At 37.5% G+C, this 20,515-nt stretch overlaps 3 protein-coding genes across 6 annotated transcripts in view; 2 read left to right on the forward strand and 1 right to left on the reverse strand.

Annotated features, from left to right (window-relative positions):
- Positions 1 to 987: 987 nt before the first annotated feature.
- Positions 988 to 14,024, forward strand: plgrkt (plasminogen receptor, C-terminal lysine transmembrane protein). Of its 2 annotated transcripts, XM_046067419.1 has the most exons (6): positions 988 to 1,145; positions 1,554 to 1,655; positions 5,465 to 5,510; positions 11,164 to 11,294; positions 11,838 to 11,947; positions 12,453 to 14,024. In XM_046067419.1, exons 2-6 carry the CDS (start codon positions 1,603 to 1,605, stop codon positions 12,578 to 12,580), a joined length of 468 nt encoding a protein of 155 aa, XP_045923375.1. In that variant the 5' UTR covers positions 988 to 1,145; positions 1,554 to 1,602; the 3' UTR covers positions 12,581 to 14,024. The 2 variants fall into 2 exon arrangements, with proteins under 2 accessions (XP_045923375.1, XP_045923376.1); XM_046067420.1 differs by lacking the exon at positions 5,465 to 5,510.
- A 368-nt stretch (positions 14,025 to 14,392) lies between these two features.
- Positions 14,393 to 16,654, forward strand: rln1 (relaxin 1). The gene is made up of 2 exons (XM_046066249.1): positions 14,393 to 14,877; positions 15,523 to 16,654. The coding sequence occupies exons 1-2, from the start codon at positions 14,682 to 14,684 to the stop codon at positions 15,870 to 15,872; spliced, it is 546 nt and encodes a 181-aa protein (XP_045922205.1). The 5' UTR covers positions 14,393 to 14,681; the 3' UTR covers positions 15,873 to 16,654.
- jak2a (Janus kinase 2a) overlaps positions 16,570 to 20,515 on the reverse strand; it is a 37,618-nt gene continuing 33,672 nt past the window's right edge. For 2 of the 3 annotated variants that reach the window (XM_046066247.1, XM_046066246.1), the window contains exons 21-24: positions 19,984 to 20,156; positions 19,543 to 19,660; positions 19,045 to 19,158; positions 16,570 to 18,764 (exon numbers count right to left, since the gene is read on the reverse strand). In XM_046066247.1, the coding sequence (XP_045922203.1) occupies positions 18,648 to 18,764; positions 19,045 to 19,158; positions 19,543 to 19,660; positions 19,984 to 20,156 (522 nt within the window). In that variant the 3' untranslated portion in view covers positions 16,570 to 18,647. Of the gene's footprint in view, positions 18,765 to 19,044; positions 19,159 to 19,542; positions 19,661 to 19,983; positions 20,157 to 20,515 lie in introns of those variants that run through there. The other variant, XM_046066248.1, reaches the window with a different exon arrangement.

Genomic DNA, 20,515 nt, shown 5'->3' on the forward strand with positions numbered 1-20,515 from the left:
GTTGCAGGGGACGTTTTTCATTCTGCTTTGAGTACTTTTACTTTTAATACTAATAAAAAAGTAAATTTTCCAGATTATACTTAAATACTTTTACTTCAGTAACACTGTTACAGTGAAATGCATGTTACTTTTTACTTGTAACAGAATATTTTTACAGTGACGTATTAGTACTTTTACTTAAGTACTTCATCCACCACTGTTTATAAAACATAATTTCACATAAGATAACTTGAGATACTTTAATTGAGTGAGTGAAAAGTAACCTGACAGTAGTTAAAGAACTTCACCTAAATAACTTATGAAGTCACCTGAAAGAGGTATGATTTCAACTCAAAATATTAATGTAGGTTAATTCGGAGAGAACTGAATACTGCTTTGAGTTTCAACAATTGTTCAGGTAATCAAATTTCCTCACCCAAAATCAGTGAATACATAGGTTGACTCAATAATTTTTCTGTCCCATTCAATTTCTTTTCCAAAAATCATACATCATTTTATTATATCATAAATTTATTAATTTTTAAAGTACAGATCTTTAAAAGTAACACTTGAATTCATGTACTGCAGGTGGTGGTTAATGTGTTTCTTGTTGTAATGGTGACCTCTCGGTCAAAACTTTGCACAACCTGGGTATTGTTTGTAATCCAGACCTTGGATTTCTGCATAATTCAGAGATTTTATTCTCTCAAAGTCCCTGAGACCTAAACATTTGATTCTCAATTCAAACAAGTTGCTGACAACCTATAAGTGACCCACGAACACCAACAGAGGGGGCCATTTCCCATTTAATTACAACCAGCCTGTACAATGCCTGGGACAAGCACTATACCTTTTTAACACACTGGTTAAACTATAAATTTCACAACCCCAGTGTCAGAGCTGAGGCCTGTTAATAAATCATTATATTACTTTGACATTTGTAAAACACCCTTCTTGTCCGGTTCTGTTTTATTTTGAAAGATTGACCGGAACAGTGCTTATTTATTGTCGTTGATGGGTAACTGACAGAAAAAGGAAGTTGGTTATTTTTGAGGCAGTGTACACGCGTTTTTGTTTTGATAGACATGCCATTGAACGCTTCTTAGTGCTGCTTTTGTGGCTACTATAATTATAATATTTAGCTCACCGTCTTCAAATTATATTAGGTATGTAACGTTAAAGCTTTCGTTTGTAGTTGAGTTAGCCACTCAAGGTTAAAACCGAAGCATGTCAGGTGAAGCATGGGGAGCTGTTTTACTCAGCAGTATTAGCACATATCGTTAGCCAAATTAACTAACAGGAAAGCCCAAAAAGCACTGAACCATACGTCAGGTTGTTTAAGGTTTGCTAACGTTACGTACTGCTAGCAACAGCAAGATGTGCACATTAGCATCAAGTTATAAGTTAACGTTATAGCTGTCAGCTGCAGCGTTTTAGGAGGTTACAGTGAAACACTGGCAGTGCAATCACATGTTGAAGCAGATCCAGTTTTAAAGCTGGTTAGTGTATGTTTGGTAACGTTGTGTTGGCTCATGTTTTCACTGCGGCATCATTTTGGGTAATTGTATTTCTAGGTCCGCAGTAGCAGCGCCACCATGGGGTTTCTACTCTCTAAACCCATGGATGCAAACTTTAAAAAGCAGCAAGAATTCATGCTCCACAATTCTCGGCTGCAGGTGAGTGAAGGTGCACCCAGTGACAAAATATTTTTTAAAAACCACACTGTTTAGAAGATGTCATTTGCTACTCATGTCTTACTCAACCAGCGTGCAAAATTAGCAACAGCCACCCACCAAATGCTGGTAAAATATGCAGATGGCTGGTAGATTTACTTTACTCACCAGCCAAAAACAAACAAACAATGGTAATCTATTTAGTTGCTGGTACACTTTGAGCATTCACTAGCCATTTGGCTGTTGGGCAAAACAGTTAATTTTGCACCCTGCCTGCAACCTTGTGGTACCTGTGTCAGCTGGAATACTGTGGCTTAAATTGTACCTCATCTGAATTGGACAAAAGTGTCTTAATATAGATGTACTACTGGCAAGTAAAACATGTTGTACCAGTCAAGGCTGGTTTACCTGCTGGGCAAAGCAGGCAGCTAACCCCAAGGCCCCAAAAACCCCATATTTGCTGTGTGTCAATTTGATCAATTTGTAATTTTGTTTAGGAATAAAGGAATTTTCTCTAGACTACTAAAGCACAATATCAACTGACACATGAGGACCTCCTTTTATTACCTGATCTATCGGGCTATCTTAATCTACCTCGATTAATATTTCAGTTGAGACTGTACTTACATAGTCCATATTCATATAAAAATATATTTTTAATCAAATTACCACACAGTAAACATGAGGCTAAGGAATATCTTTGGTAAATCTGTCAATTTTTCCAGTGAACCCAGCCCACGTGGACCAACGTTTTGGCAGTTTGGTCCAGAAAACCTTCAATTCACATTGATCTGTGCGATCGAGCTGTCTATCGTCAACCCTGTGTTCTGTCTTTCCTTCTTGAATCACACGTTGTCGAAGCAAGCTTCAGTGCGAAAGTCACCATTTCCATTTAGAGACCACATGTTTTATTGCACTCATTACATTTTTTGTTTATTTATTTATTTTTTCATTTAAAACTGCAGAACAAAACAAATGATTGTTTTCTTATCATTTTTGGGGCCAATTTGTTGTGATTTATTCATGCCTGCAAGCAGCTGAGCAGCAGGTGGGGTATGTGTGACTGTCATAACACCAATGACATTATCCGACTTTACGCCCAAAAGGTTTGTTGTATTTTCTGCTCTGTAATTTTCTCCTGCTCTCCCAGCTGTAAATGTGGTAGATGATGGCTAATATTATTTAGTGATGGCAAAGGTTTGGCAATTGAGTTTCAGACCTCCCTCATTTGGGGTTGTGACGATGACTCACATGTAAATATTAGGTACATGTTTAAGCATTGCTGTAGTGGATCTACATTGTTTCATCAACTTAACTACAGATAGTTTCATATTTATTATTCACACTCAGAATCACTTTTGAATACAAATGAGTAAGACATTTAAATTTTACCATTATCTGTCTGCTTAAAAATAATTGAAAGCATTTGTGACAATAGCTTCTATTTTTTCATTTTGATTAATATATTTAACCTTTCAGATCTTGGCTGAACAAAATATACTCAAATGTCTAACATTCAAATAAAAATCTTAAGGGTCGCTAATGGTCAACTGTTAGGCCTCTATGATATGTATTTTTACATCACCAAATTTAATGAGTAAGATTGACCCTAGCAATTTCAGAATATCTGTGAAGGCTGTTGCCTCCCCCTGCATTAAGATGTCTAAGATGATTGCTTGCCATTGTTTTCAAGTCACATTACTCATAGCTAATTGATCCTTTCCACGTGTTTGCCTTGTGGACTCTGAAGTCAAAGTCATTGTGTGTTGTGTTTGAACCATCTTAAACATTACCTGAAAATTCACTGGATATGAGTGTTTGTGTGACGCATGTCCTGCGGATAAATGGCATCTCTGAAATGATGTAAATGACACTTTTATTCACTTTCTATTTGAAAATCAGTCCTCACTGCTAAAAGTAGGGTTTCGCTTTTTATTCACAGTCACTGAACTTGAGTGGTTTTGAGTGTAAAGTAGGTGAGCAAAGACCTCCCCACAGAGTTTTTGACTGGAGCCTGACCGTTATGGGATTTTTAAGACCGATATGATTTTGAGTTTTTTTCCCCCCTTTTTTTTCAGAAACTCATAACATAAAGAAAGATTATCGGCGATTATCAGGGCAGCTAATGGCCGATATATAATGCCGAGTGTAAAAGTCATGTATAATGTAATTATTCTGTGCAGAGAACAATCTAATATACATTACATGGTTATCTTAGCCAGTTGCATGTTGTTTTAGATGGAATTTTTTATTAATTAATGAAATAGAAAAATAAATTGGGTGAAGCTGTAGATTTCTGAACGTGACTGTTTGAGGGAGAGTACAGTTTGTCAAAAGTCAAAAAATGACATTCAACTGCCTTATTCTCTACAGTATGGCAATATATATTTTAGATTTGCTGTCATTTTAAGGGGGAGCACTAACATGGTTCCACAGCAGCTACTAGGGTAAAATTCAGAGCCGAAAACTGACGCAATTTTACCATGTTGGTCATTTCGGTTTTAATCCTATTAATATTTTCCCCACTGTTGTATTCATGTACTTTCCTGTTTAAAAACATACTACTGTGTGTGTGTAGTCATGTGACTCCGCTCCATCCAGTCTTGCTCAGCTTCCAGACTGGAGAGATGTTAGCTAGTGCCAACAATCCTTCACTTTATGAAACTTGATGATTTTTGTTAACGTACACACTCTCACCTACACTGTAGTTCTTGTTTGCTTTCAGTGTTACTTTTTTACCACTCGCTTTCTCACGATGCCTACCCACACTTGCTATACAAACGCATTGCAATGGCCTTAAAGACCTAACTTCTGCTCTTATAACAGCACCTGTCACTTAGATGTCTTTTGATCAATTAACTTCAGTGTTTGACATTTGTGAATCGAAAAGAACATCCCACCTTTAATAGTTAAGCATTAACTTGCCAGTGAACTATAAGGGCAAAAAAAAAAACAATTTTCAATTTATTGTGATTTTGTTTTTAGGTCATATAATCCAGCCCTAAGCCATATTGACAAGGCTGCCTGCAGGTGTCTCCGCAGACATTTTGTGTTTATCTGCCTCGAGAGTGCAGGTATCGGCTGACGCAAATTATCTCAAAATGCCAGGTATCAGCCCTATTAATCGGCGATCTATCACTAGTTACATGTAATTATGAGACTTTGCCAAAATAACATGACAAAATGCAGTCTAATGCAGTTAAAAATAAACTTTTTTTATTATTATAAATATCTATTTGAACAAAAGTTCATTTGATTGCTGTGTTTTGTGGCGGATTGGTGGCGTTTCAAGTTTGTTGCGAACAGGGGAGTTGTAGTGTACCCTCTGGTGGACAAACTTTGCAACGACAACACTAATAACATGATTGAGGAATCTGTCTCTCCGTTTCTTTTTTAATTGTATATTTATCAGCTGTTATATACACAGATACTGACTTATCTGGCATTAGCTCATATCGGGCGATAGTATCAGCATGCCGATTTATCAGTCAGGCCCTAATTTTGGTTATGTTTTATTTCCTTTTCAAAACATACTTTACAGAAAGTAGTTGTCATAAAGTAGTTGTAGAACACAGGGTGATTAAAATGACGTAAAAGATTGATCAGATATAGGGAAAAGTTTTTCACCTTTTGTACACACCTTTCACCTATACAGATTCAGACTGAGAGATAACTTTCTCAGTATCCTGGAAAGGCAATATGTGTTTAATATTTACTATATCCGTGAGGTAAAAGAAGCAAGACTGAGTGAGCTGTTTAATATACTTGTTAAAATGTAAACATGAATCAAAATAAAATTCTTTATCTTACAGGATTCTGTGCACCGCAAATGTGAATGCAGAGATGTTGTCAAAACAGGTTTGGGCAAAGAGCAAATTGTTAAAATTTCTGTTTTGTCAGAAAGAGACCAAGAATGGTGCCCTGAGGAACCCCCACACCTAATCGGGCATGAAGTAATTATTGATAGACTGTATGACTTAAGTGAGGTTAATCAAAACATTAACGACTTTATATCATACGAGTATTTTTTATTTGTTGTTCAAAACACAAATTATGCAAAATACAAAAATTATGTTTTAAATTGTCAAAAACTACTTGGACATTTAAGACTTATAACATTAAGACAAATAACATGATAGCCATAATATCTGAGTGTGTTGTGGATTGCTCTTGCTCTCTTTCTGTTACGTCTGCTTCTTTCCCTTCTGTCAGCATGTAGGCCGTGATGATTCGAGTGTAAAAGTATTGTCCCACTCTGCGGATTCTTGCAGCCCTTTATAAAATGTCAGTGAATTTCCCGCTTACATTTCAGCTATGCTCTCACTTTGTCACCTTCAGAGTGAATTCGTCATGGCTCATTTCTTTCTTTCACTTTTTCTTCACTGCTTTTTCCCATCACAGTCTTACACTCATCGTGTGTCCAAGCTTACCTCCAAATCTCTTCATCCCTTGTGATGTTTCCACTGAGAGACATGTCTACTTTTACACAAGTAGGTTAAGGTAATGCTAAGTTGATTAGGTTTCAGAACTCATAGTCATCACATGGAAATAGGCCATGGAAAAAAACCTTAAAAAAACAATAATTTCAGAACCTTAACAGTTCACAATATAAAGTGCATATATAAATATTTAGAGGTGTTGGTACTTGTGAGCAACAGTCCCTGAAGTATTTCTCACATTAACCACATGTTTAGGATCATTGCAATGGGTGTTGAACTTCAATACTTATCTATTACAACCGAAATGTTGCAACAAGTATCTAGAACTTTCAAGTACCAAAATATGACAGATGGTTTCATAATCTTGTTCACTTATTCTTTTATTTGATAGTTCCTAATAAAATTGAAGTAAACCAAAATGTTGCCAATTATGGACTGGTTCCTTTTGTTTAGAAATTTAACATTTGAGAAGTTTGGTTTCTTCTGTTAAATAAATACAAGTTATTTTAATAGAGAAACTTATATAATTTTGGTATCTGCACTAATACTGTAAAAGTGTCTCTGCGCTAATATTGGACATTTTCAGATGATACACCGTTTACAGTCACGTTGACAGAAGGCACAAATTGTCTGGCAAAGCAAGCTTGTTTTTTTTGTTGTCTTTCACACATCGAAGATCTGTGATTGTGACTATACATTGAGTAATTTTATATAATAACTCCATTTATGTTCACATCTGTGATGTTGAAAGTGAATTTAGTGGCTGTGTGTGTTTAGTGGTTTTGATGAGTTTGTTTCTATTGGTGACTGTGAGTGTGGTGAAGTAGCAGATGGAGCAATAGACAAGGACTAGCTCTTTGATGCTTTGATACAAGAGGAGCGGTAGGTGGGGTGCAACAGAGAGGGCGTTGAGGTTCTGGCTGGCAGAGAGCTTCTGCTGGCAGAGGTTATGATTGGTGTTTATGACTGGAGTGTCCATCAAAGCTGAGTTAAATGTCCAGGAGGATTTACACATATTTGCATCTCAATTCCATGTCAGCTGTGTCAATGCTGATGCTGAGTTTTGTGGAGGTCAAATATTTAAATCATTCTTTATGGGCCTTAGTCTGGGCCATCTGAAGTGAGAGAGCTGGCAATTGGCCAGAGGATAATGTAATTTTTACTGTCAGTTAACTTTAACCTTAACTGTTAATAGATTCATTTGTATTTTGAAAAATGAAAAATCATGGGGGTTCATGTGTTGGTTCTGGGGTTCTGAAATTTAAGAGTCCGCAATAGTAAAGTGTTGTTCACAGTTGAAATACAGATTACAGACCTTGTGAACTACATGCAACCATTATATTGGGCATCATTTTAGCCTCTTGTGAGAAATTTTTTTCTCAATCACTTAATTGAAAAAATAATAGGCAGAAGTATAAATAATGAAAATGATTATTACCAGCATTGCACTTACAAGCTCATTTCTGACAGGGGAAGTAATTTCTGCAGTCTGCACTAATGCACTTCAATTCACCCCTGAAGCCGACTTTTAATGAGCCATTGAGAGTGGTGCCATTCAATCAAGTGGCAAGCTACCAATCATCAGGTGTTGTTTTAAACCATTGCTGATTATACTCTGATTACGCCCCCACAAAGACAATTTCCATCTCTTCTTAACTACGTTTGATCTCCATTGGAATATTCTAGACCTTTTTTAAGCTAAGCAGGTGACTCAGATGATACAATCATTGACAAGAAATAGGTAGTTTCCTGATATAGACCAGACATACCGGGCCTACTTCCTCTTTTGTGACCCTGATGACCTCCCGAGAGGTGACATCTCTTAACCACGTCAGCAGAAACCTTTCCTTTACAGATTTCCCACTTCTGAGAACCATAATGAACGGATGGGTAATATCCCCTTCATGTCCTCAGAAAGGGGCCTAATCGAAACATAATTCTACAGCTGCTGCGTTTAGTTTCTATTTCAATCATGTCTAATTTTAATGAGACATCCTTGAGTTCACTTTTGTTTACTAATTTGGCTCAGTAGACCCCTCAATTAGAGAACAAACATTGTTGATTATAGAAGAGGTTGCTGTAATTTCCAGTACTCTGAAACATTACTCCACACAGAGTGTATCTCTTGAGTATGACGCACTCAACAGTGTGGCATTAAAAAGTTTGTAGCTTCCTCCTTCCTGCAGGTGTAGTCAGCTTGGTTACAGTAATGGATTTCAAAAGTAGAAAAATGTACATAAAAATTTCTCAAGTATACACAGAATTTCATGGCCGTGTTCCCAGCTTATGACTGAGTGATGGGGGGGCTTTTCTCGAAACCTTAAATGTGTTTAGAGGCATTGAAAGCAAACATTTTCTTGTATTAAAGACACTATATAAATAAAGTAGGGCCACTTATTTGCATTATAGATTAATCAGACAATTATTTTATTGATTAAACGATTTAAATGTTTAGTCAGATGTCATGGCAAATTCCCAGAGCTGATTATGAAATCTTCAAATTGTTTGGTTTGTCCAACTGACAGTCCAAATCCAACATACTGTACTGTGCAAACATTTTAGGCACATTTGGAAAAAATGCTGTAAAGTAAGAATGCTCTCAAAATTAGACACGTTAATAGGTTATATGTATCAATTAACAAAATACAAAGTGAGTGAACAGAAGAAAAAATCAAATCATTATTTGATGTGAGCCACATAAATATAGTGTTTCATTCACTCAACGTAATGTTGTCACTGAACATAATCCGGGCAGCGTTTGTCACCAAAATGTAATTATGAAACAGTTAAGTAATATACAAACGTAATTTCTATGGGACATGGTTGCCATAGTGTTCTTCTCTGGCATATGGAGAGCACTGGGATGTAGCGCTTATGCGGTGAGAGAGAAAAATGCCAAATGGACACAAGCCTGTTTGAAAATTAAAGAATATATTTTTTTAATCAGAGTACTCGCATAATTAACAATTTTCTATGAAAATCAGCAGAGAGGAGAGATAATACAAAGGAGTTTATATAATATTGGTGTGGCATGTCCTTACCGTCCATAAGCAAACCTCCCTCCTCCAAGTACAGACTCACATGGAGTTGAGATGTTTGTCTCGCATAAATGGGAACAGTTGTGCAAGACAACAGTTGTTCAGTTCTGCTCAGTATCCAGTTTCATGAAAAGAGATGCAGTTAAATCATCATATCTATAAACTATAGGTTTTGTGCTTTTTGAGTGGTGTCTGACTAAAATAATGTTCACAAATGTTGATTGAACCACAATCAGTCTAACAGCAGGCTTAAAAATCATATTAAATTAGATTAGAGGGTTGATTGCACTTCATTAATGTGAGTACTGTACTTTTACCAGTGAAGTCTCACCTTGGTGATGAAAGCTTAGCCCTCTTGAGCTGTTTTCTTAATTTAACCAATTTCCTTCTCCTCTACTACTGATATTAGTAACCAAGCATTTTAGTCATTAAATCACCACACTTGGATGTTCTTCACATGGTTGCCACAGGAGAACAAATTAGTATTAACCAAAAATGGTGTTTAATTAATGCTATTTCAATTGTGGTAAATTAGAATTACTTTCCTATGTCAAACCTTTTGTTAGATATTTTACAAGACATGAATGAAAACAAGTTAAAACTTGATGAGGCGAAGCAGAGCTGGATAAACATGAGCGGCAGCTTCACGGTCCGAAAATAATGGGCGAAACTTTTTAACACTACTAACACACTACTAAATTACCTTCATAAACAGTAGATGTTTTGCCTAGTTTCTTGCAAGGATGTCGATTAGTTTTCTTTCTAATTCTTAAAGCTTTACAGGACGTGTAGGTAATGTGCATTATAGTACTGTAGGCCAATTTATTAACGATATTTAGTAGTTGTTTGTTGGATAATGCCCTGGACAATTGTTTATGTTTAGCTAGTTGCTTGCAGCGACAGTATTATATGTCTTAAGTGTTTTTTTTAATTCACTCATTCATTCTATTTTAGAAACGTTTTATATGTAGACCTCAAAAACAGAAGCAAGTCTCTGTGTCACAGGCCCCCACCTAATTTCACTCACTTTAGGTTGAATTCCACAGTGTTCAACCATTAATGCTGAAACACCGAATTGTTCGGGAATATTGGGCTGAGAGTCAGAAATCAAAACTTTGCTTTTTCCGACAAGTTGTAATTTGTGTCATCCACGTCACGTCATTGACTCACTTGAATGTCACCGTGGTCACTTTTTTTTTTAACCTTTGCATCGCCAGCAAGTTAGTATCACTTTCCTGTTAAGTGGAAATAAAAGCTCATCTTTGACACATTCACTTTTTGAGAATAATGGCTTTTTTCAATGAGAATGTCACTCAGTCAGCTCCATAGAAATTGTTATGCAGGAAACGTGTAGTGAGTGTCAGAGAGGAAACGGCAGACAAAAGATTCATCTGACTGAGGTGCATCAGCATGGACACAGTATTTCTAAGGCTGGACTGGCTATCGCTATTTCCTTTGACCCTTTCTTTGTCCCACTGACTGTCTGTCTGCCTGTCCATCTCGCTGCTTGAATATCCAGCTGTACTGATACCTTTTGTTTCTCTTGTTGTCATTTTAATTGTGCAACATATAGACTGTATAAAAAAGGTAGTATCGCTTTGATTTCTTTGAAATATGTAGCAATTACTCCTGACTTCTGCATTGGACATTTTATTGTTAAGGGAAAAAATAAACTCAGTCAGTGATCTCTGGTGGACAAATTATATAATGAAGATACCATGTTTAAATGAGCTCAAACATATATTTGGCATTTGTGGTACTGGTACTGAACAATTTTTGTTGCTTATTGGCCTATCGATCGATCGATCGATCGGTCAGACTCTAGTGTTTTATTTTTTTTGTCATTTGTTTGTTCAGATTGTATTCCTGAAACTCTTTTTCTGACCATTAAATATTTCAGGTTATGAAGTTGTACATTGAGAGGCACTATGCCGTGTCCATAATTGGCTGTAAAGGCCTGTTAGGCTTATGTGTCCTTTCGTGTGTGTGTGTGTGTGTGTGTGTGTGTGTGTGTGTACGCACACGTATGCATAGATGGAGCGTCAGATCCTGATGCAGAACCAGATGAGAGAGAGACAGATGGCTATGCAAATTGCCTGGTCCAGAGAGTTTCTCAAATACTTTGGCACTTTCTTTACAGTGGCTACATTGGGACTGGCTGTAGGGTGAGTTTTGGTTGCAACAGCTCTTACCTGTCACCTCAAGATAGGATTCACCCAGATGATCTGTTTCTAACACACACACAAATGCACAGTAATCATGCACAGTCAGAAGACAGCCTGTAAAGTGTGATCTTAACAGCTTCAGTATTAAATGAATCACACTCCAGTGGCCTTTACTGCTGCAGCTCCAAGTGTATCAAGTTTTTAACACTTTAGGCCTTTTAACAGTTAGTCTTGCTAAAATCACAAGCCACCTATAGGTGGCGCTACAGCAACATGAAAAATTTACATAGCTGTAATTTAATCATCATGAATCTGATTCATTTCACATTTTCCAATTTGTCTTTATATATTCCCAGGATTTAGTTGGTAAACATAATAGTCTACTGTAGAACTGTGTGTAATTTATTGCAAATCCCATATGAAACTTTCTGTAATAAAATATTGTGTAACCTAAATGGAAGTATGCTTTCTCAAAGTGCTTTATTTATCTTTTTTGGCATATTGACAAAATTGTCTTCTCTTTGCCTCTTTATTTTTCCACAGTGCTGTTAAAAGAAAGAGACCGGCCCTCTTGGCTCCCATCTTTCCTCTCGGCTTCATATTTGCCTACCAGATGGACAGCGCCTATGGGACACTTATTAATCGTATGAGAAGTAAGTCTAAGCAGTTGTTGTCATTATTGTCATCACCGAACATTAGCAAAGCTTAAATGCTGGCCAGAAAAAGATTCTTTATCCGTTTGCTTCACATCAACATGTCACATACAGTTTAAAGTATGTTTTGTTTTTTGGTAGTGAAACCACACTTTTAAATCTTAAGTCTGAGAAATAGAGTTAGACTTATGTTACAAACACTTAAAGCAACCTATTTCTTTTCAAGATTCATTGTCAAACAGACAAAAGTGCCTTTATTATAAAAGTTAAATCTTATTGTAGTTTTCCAAAATATATTTTCCCCCTATATACCCACGCCCCTGTCATTTTCACTGACTAGCTGTTTGTTTCACAGTAAGACACAGTATTTTCTGTTAAATTAATCTATGTTTATACCTCCCATGCAGAATTAATTTTGGGGGTATTAACAACATACACATATGTACACAAACTAAAACCAGCTATATCTGTTAAACCGCATTTTGTTTCCCCCTTGTGCCTTTAGGGGAGGCTGAGAGTATCATGACGTCTGAACATGACTGTCTGGACTTGCCTCATGGGACTCCAACTTTTGAAAGCATAGAGAAGGCCCGCCGCGCTAAAAGCAGCCTCACTTCCTTCTTGGAGAAATGACATGACAAAATCATAATCGTCCGGTCCATGCATTCACCCGTTCTGCTTTTGCTTAGTTATGGAAATTGTAATAATTATGTATTATAGTGTCAGAGTAGTCTCAATATTAATGAATATAAAAATAATTATGTTGTTTTTGTGGTTACTATTAGAGGTGCATCAGTAGCCAAACCCTCTTAGCACTGAACAACTGTTATAAGTACTTTTTTAAAAGCACATTGGCTGATGCAGAATACCACTCAAAATACTAAAAAGTTAGTTAATAATACACTGTCAGTACTGAAGTGTATCATGAAATAAATCTGTAATATCAATATTTGCATCAATTACATTTAACCTTTGTAACGTAATTCACTCTGTGCCCCAAATCCAGACTACATACAAATTTTATACAATATAAACTACATACTAATCGTCATAGTATACTGTTTTACCATTTCCAAATGTCCAAAAATGGCAACATACTTTACTATTTTATGCTAACAGGAAATTATATGTGTGATGTCGGATGTCAATGAAACTGCAACTTTCAGCCAATTAAACTTAACAAAAATACGTCAATGTTTTTCCTAAGGTTTAATATTAATTTTCTTTGGAGCTGTTTCACCACCATCCACAATTTCTTTTCTTAACAGCTGTGAGCAGCTCCATTTCCTAAATAGTGTGCATCAACAGCACACTCAAAACTCACCCGTATTTAGTTTGCCTTCTGCCTGGTTTGAGTCTATTATGTACTATTATGTTTATTTTCCACTCACCACATAGTAACACACGTCGCAGACTCTGCATGTAGTATTGAATTGGGACACAGCGCATGACTCAACAAGTTGTTGTGCTTGTTGTGTTTCTAGTTAAAGCTGCATGAAGTGATTTCTGACCACTAGAGGGCAGTAAGACTCCTAAACACAATCAGTAATTTAACCCTTAAGCAGACACAAAGCAACATGAAAATCTCAGTGGTGTACATTTCCGTGTCACCTGACGTGTAATGTTTTTTTACCTCGAGTTTGGTTCACACTGGACACATTGGATATCTGACGTTTCCTGGCAGGCAGGTGATACACTCGCTGTCAAAGCTTCTTTGCTCAAACCGACTGGATAATCCACTAAAGAGCGATCAAAATGATAATATCAAACATATTACTTAATGGAGATTTGATTGTAAATATTCTCACACGGCAGATGTTTGTCCTGACAGCAGAAGATTGTAATTTCCCCCAAACTAAAACTTTTGATGAGTTAATTTGCCACAATTGAGTTTAAGTGTTAAGGAGCTTTATACCAAATCTATAGTTGGAATTGATGCACCTGTAAGTAATATTCACTGATGTAAAATATTACAAGGTGCTGATATTTAAGCATTATGTATTTATCGTAATTTTAACTCGTTTGACATGATGGAAATAAAATTTGCAAATTCAATAAAAAGAAATATCACAAATAATTTCTCTTCTCCAGTCATCTTTGTGACAAGGTGCTTGATGCAAAGCTCCTAAGCCAAATACCTTGTAAACACCAAACCACCAGTTGTTTTGTTGTTGTTTTTTTTTTTAACATAAACTCACAGTGTTAAAGAAGCCTAAACCACTTTGAATCTTAATTTCTTCCCCGTTGGGTGTTCAAGACATCATACATGCCTTCATATAGTTTGTCTCAAAGCCATCACTTAAGCTAGTGTATGAGCAATGTGCACATTCCCTTAATGTTACGACAATAAAGAAATAGCTCCAAGTACGTCATTGTCATCAATCTAAATGACGTGTGTGTGTGTGTGTGTGTGTGTGTGTGTGTGTGTGTGTGTCATAGTGGGAGGGAGAGGGTTGGGGTTGAACACATAAGTTGACGAGTGAACTAGTGACTAGGACTGCAGAGAGTACAAGAAGAGGAGACCAAAGTCTGCTCTGCAACACAAGACAGACAAACAGAAGCATCTTTTCCAACTTCAGCATTCATCTCAACAGGCTGCAACAGAACTCTCCTAAAATAAACAAACCAGCAGGATTTGAAACACTGCTCAGAGCTCAGGTGGAACTCAGCTGAACCTCCTGTGCAGCGCAAACCAGCCGGCTCCTTCCGTAAGTTTCAGGACGAGGGGGAAAAAATGCTCTGGAGGTTGAGTCTTGCCATGGCTGTGGTGTGTATCGGTGGCATGTGCGGCTGTGTGAAGGCTGATATGATGAGCAGGCTGATCATGCCGAGGGACTACGGGGTGAAACTGTGCGGGAGAGAGTTCATCAGAGCAGTCATTTTCACCTGTGGCGGCTCCCGATGGAAACGATCCACAGAAGGGGACTTAGGTGAGTTACCATTACTGCGGTTTCATTGATTGCTTAATGTGCACACACTAATTGGTGTATATCTTAAAATTAACAGTACAAAAAAAATGTTCACGTGTACAGACATGTTTCAAAAAGTATTCTCTACTTGTGTAAAGAATCTACTTTTAACCATATAGTGAAACCTGGCTGTAAATACATTCTGTAGCCGAGGTGTAGTGTAAGGAATTCATTTTTTCTACGTAAAGAGCTAAAGATGATTGAAGAGAGGAAGAAGGAGGGCACAGGCGAGGAACTGAACTAATTGATTGCTTTCTTCATTTGTAATAATGTTAGATGGTAATTTGTTGCCCATCAAAGGGTTAGACTGCCACAGTGTTTTAATTAGGGGACAAAGCCCCCCTGCCCTCCCTTGATTGACAGAGCCTCATATTTCAGCACCTTGGTCAGCTCATGTTCACTGGTAACTGGACATAGTCTGAAAACCCTTTAAGTGAGTAATTACCATTATTCCTGTGTTGTCAGTCCTCTAAAAATAACCTTCTGCCTCTTTGATTTTAGCACGACTAAAGGTGCATTTGACAAATACTCCACAGTTTGAGCTTTATATAAAACTCCTGGTTGTTCTTGAGGTTATTATGGTATTTATCCTTTTTCTTCCCCCAGATCCTTTCCAGTGGAGTTCCCTCAGTGACGTTACAGTGGAGCACAACCAGCATGCCTGGCAACCTGGCGCAGAGCTCACAGCAGACACCCTCCCTCCTCTCCATATTCCCCCCTCTTACTCCCTGGCAGACCTCCTTGCTCTTTACGGGGCCGCAGAAGACATGCAGCAACAGCTGAGTGACTCGCTGGAGAAGTCTCAGCCATCCACGGTTTTGGAAGAGCGAGACGGGGACCCAGCGGCAGCCAACTGGCCCATTTCGAGCAAGAAGAAGAGGAACTTTTCTCTGGGTGTGGCAGGGAAGTGTTGTAGCCAGGGGTGTACTAAAAATGATATCGGACGCTTGTGCTGAGGCAGGGAGGAGAGGAGGGGTGATGGCAGAGGGGTTGTGACATGAAGATGGTGTGATGAGCTGTAATGGACAGTGTCCAGTTGTGGAAAGATGTGTAGGAGGTAAAATATGGAGTCTCTTGTGTCTTATTGCACAGAATATACAAAACAGTAAAGACCAACTGAATTACAAAGACTCATCACATCACGCCAACTTCATGTCTCTCCGTCTCCTTTATTCTCCTTGCTTGTTTGATATTTTGTTTTAAAAAGAAAACCATGCTCTGTATGTACCGTTATGTCACCCTGTCAGCATCATTGAGAATAAATTTTAAATACTGTTAATATGAAATGGTGAGCAGTATCATATTGGCTACGACACTTGTTGATGTGCATGGAAGGAAATTTGCAGCAGTAAACAGCATCTATATTCTCTGACTAACCTATGATCATGGCCAATAGCACACATTAACGTCATTTAGGCTGCTGTGAGTTTATTGCTAGCCTCTGTTCACAACATTACACCTGCCTGAACGCTTTCTGTCAACACCCCGAGGACACTGCTCCAAAAGAGTGGATAGATTTTTTTTTTTACTTTTAACCCTTCGTGATGCAGCTAAAACATACCTGCACAAAAACCCAACGATGGCTTGCTCTAAATGTAGAAATGGTTTTCAAATGTACAAAACTTGACTAGACTTGAAAAAACTTAAGACTCCTTAGCTGTTTGACTGAACTTTAATGTGAAGCCACACTGAGATTGACAAGTACAATTTTCATGTCTAATACTACAGTATGTGTTGTTTAATAAAAGTATACACACCACGAATATACTCCATCTTTCAGTATTTACATCTAATTACACAGAAATGTATTAAAAAGGGAGCTGTGGGTTGCCATCACATGACAAAACCAGCCATCACGTCATTCGCACTGCAACAAATTAAAAAAATAAAAATAAATGGAAAGAAGCGCCAGTTTAATCTGGTTAAAAATCAGTTTGTCTGAAAATCTCTGGATATAAAATGATATTTCACAAAATCACATTTGGACTTTCACATATCACAATAATAGTCGCATACAACAAAATCTGAAAAAAAAAAAAACAAACATTTTCCATTGTAGACATTATAGCAACTCTGAAGAAACTGACAATCTCTCTTTCACACCAGATAAAATACTGCCCAGCGGTGAGGGCGTGGGAGCGCATAGGCACACTGTATGTTTGTAAGTGAGAAAACTTGTCTCTTGGCTTTACAGTGACGCATTCCTAGAAAAGCGAGAGGGTATCCGTCGTGACATTTTGTACGTGCGTGTTTGTGGCCTGCCATTTGCAGCATAAAACAACCTTGAGGACATTTTAAAATTAGAAAGAAAGAAAGCTATTCCAAATATTGACCAACTCTGCCTCCTTCAGTCATTAACATTTGGTACATAAAGTTTTAAACATTCAAATAATTATTATTATTTTTTTTTAAATCTCCTTGTGACCACTGATACATTTGTGGTCAACAAAGTAGTGCACATCATAACACACACATTCAACATATATATATTTACATGGATGGAAAAATAATAAACAAAAGTCAAATGAGTTTTAAATAAAACCAAGGTTTGCATCAACTGCCGAAAATAAAAGGAACTCCCTTCATTACCCTTTCTCCACCTTTCAGCAAAATAAACTATTCAACTTTTCACATTAGATAGCAGATAGTACAGCCTTACAACACGTCATACTGTAAAATATATACAGGTTAGTAATTACAAAGGCAACACCATCATTTCCAGTTTCCTTTAAAAACAAAAATGATACGGTACTGTATGAGCCCATGATGACACTACTAGATACCTAGTTCTCCAAGATTAATAATGAGCAGTTATTGCTGTGTCCCTAATGTATTTCATTGTTTGTGCATAAAATAATGTAAACAAACTACAGGCGAGTTATGCCTGACCTCTCTTGTGTGGAAAGATGTGTAGTCATAGCACACGAACACCACTTAAGACAGGCTTCACTGGCTCAGAATAAAACACTGAATCTTCCTCAATGTGCAATGAATATCTGGAACACACACAAAAACACACGTCCACTGTGACAGCAGAAATCTGACTCGCTTGTAGAGATGTTCATAGTGGGTCCCCTTGTGACAGAAGTATAGCTGGTGCGTCTGACCTTTATGAAGTCGTGAAAACTATCAAGCAAAAAGTCTGTCTCCTTAAAAGTGAGGTTCAGTTCAAGTGTGTATTCAGGTGGCTGGCCTCTCTGGTTAAACAAAATAGGTCGCATTTGAGAAAAATAAAAGTACAAAAAGGAGTAAGCATATTGTCTTTAGGCTTAAATATTTAACACAACTTACTGAAAGTAGAGAACATCTTGAATTCTTAAAGAACCGAATCTTTCCTCCAGTCCACACGCTATTGTCTAAATCCATTTGTAAAGCAAAACATGTAGAAATAACACAAAGAAAATAATATATCCCATACTGAAATGTTCTTAAAAGGCATCAGAAATGTTTTGTTTGGTGTCCGAGTCCGATGTAGTGTACTAATTGATCATAGATTTGTATAGTTTGTGTGGCTATAGGTGGAAGTGAGTAAACTGCTAAGAAAGTGGATGTCACCACTCATGTTATTTGAGCTGACAGACACGCAGAGCACCAAAAGGGGGGGGGGGGGGATACTTGAGACCGCATCACTGCAGTAAACCCAGACATCACCAAGACATTCATTGTTCTGTTAAGACCTGTGAGCACTGACTCCCGGGAGTCAACACCTAAAAGGTCAAAGGTTCCAGGGATCAATGCCGCTCATCGTCCTTGCTGTCTCGTACAGAATCCACACTGTGGATTAATGTCTTGAAAGTAGGACGCATTCTCGGTTCACTGCTCCAACACTCAGTCATCATCTTGTGAATCTGAAGGAAGCCATCAGAACAACATTAACACAGAAAAAAAACCCCAATAAAACAGGTATAATTATTGCATTCTACTTTAATAACTAAGCTAGTTTCACAGTCATAGAACCAGCCATGGACTTCTTACGTTTTGGATATATAATAGCTTCTGAAAAAATATAATTTATGCAATGAAAGGTTCTCTACAATTTTTTTACTGGATAAATCATTTAATGATATGGCATGGCATGACATGGCGCCCTTTGCTGCAGTTTTTTTCAGTTTCATTGGAGTTACAGACCTCCTTTGGACAATTATCAGGAGCAGGCAACCTATATCCCTGTTTGAGCAGGTCTATCAGATGGTAGACGATCATCTGACCCTGCTTTTCATTTCCCATCTTCTCCATGAATATCTGGAACACAACAAAAGGAGTAGAAGAAACAGGGTTCTCTACGCATCTTCATGCAAAATACAGTTAAATCAGGTGCTTCTCAGCTCAAGGACAGCAAAAGGAAAAAAGTAGTTTTTGTTTGGCTTTAGTAAAAACAGCTTGCTAAAACTTCCCAAAATTAAAATAGATGAAAAAGTGTTTACTGTTTTTGAGTGCTTAATCAACACATTTTTTAACACTACAAATTAATTATACTGGTGATTGTTTTATAGCTCAATTACATTAGTCAGACAGTTGACAAAGCAATTTAGGGTTGAATAGGAAAATGGTTATGTGACAGAAAAGTGAAATTGTCAAACTAAAAAGCCAAAAGTAAAAAAAAGAAGTAAGAAAGAAGTGCAGTACCGCTGGTGGGCTGCAGTTTTTGTCACTGTAAGTAAAGAGTTCATAGAGGACAACACCGAAACTCCAAACATCTGATGCCACAGAGAACTTGCTCTCTGTCAGTGACTCTGGAGCATACCTGAAACACATGCAGTACATAACGCATATATAAAGTAGTCTCTCTTAAGTCAACAAGTCCTACATGGTAAGCGGTCAGATATGACGCCGTACAGCAGACACACTCAGTCTGGATGTAGAAAAACAAAATCATATTTTTCTCCCAGTGTTATCATTAACACCTGTGTTTAAAGATCAGTCACAAAGGGTTACAATACTTAAAATACTTACCACAACTGTATACCGCTAGTCAAAAACATTCTTAAAGAGTCAATTCTTCATTTTCATAAAAAGGTCAAACCACAAATATACCACTAACAAACACGTGCAGTGTGTTTTTCTCACCAAAAGATGGGGCTTTCCCCAGGCTCTCTGACAGTGTAGTACTCTTTGTCTTGTGGCAGCACCTTGGTCAGGCCAAAATCACCGATCTTCACCCTCATCTCGCTCTCCACCAGAATGTTTCGAGTGGCCAGGTCTCTGTGGATGTATCGCTTCATGGCAAGGTAGTCCATACCCTAGAGTATGAATATAATCACACAGAGAAGAGAAATGTTTGTATACATATACATGTTAAATGGAATACACAGCGTTTAGGCTCGAGACTAAAGGTGTCCGGGCTTTTGCAGTCAGAGCTCCTCAGCTCTGAAAAAGGCTTCCATGAGAACCTGAGGCTTGCAGGATCAGTAACATGTTTTAAATCACTTCGAGACATACTTTTACAAAATAGCCTTTTATTTATGCATCCTTGCTTTTCCATCTTGTCCTATACAGTGGGGAGAACAAGTATTTGATACACTGCTGATTTTGCAGGTTTTCCTAGTTACAAAGCATGTAGAGCGCTGTAATTTTTATCATAAGTACACTTCAACTGTGA

Source organism: Micropterus dolomieu, linkage group LG13 (genome assembly GCF_021292245.1).
Source record: "Micropterus dolomieu isolate WLL.071019.BEF.003 ecotype Adirondacks linkage group LG13, ASM2129224v1, whole genome shotgun sequence".
Lineage (NCBI taxonomy): Eukaryota > Metazoa > Chordata > Actinopteri > Centrarchiformes > Centrarchidae > Micropterus > Micropterus dolomieu.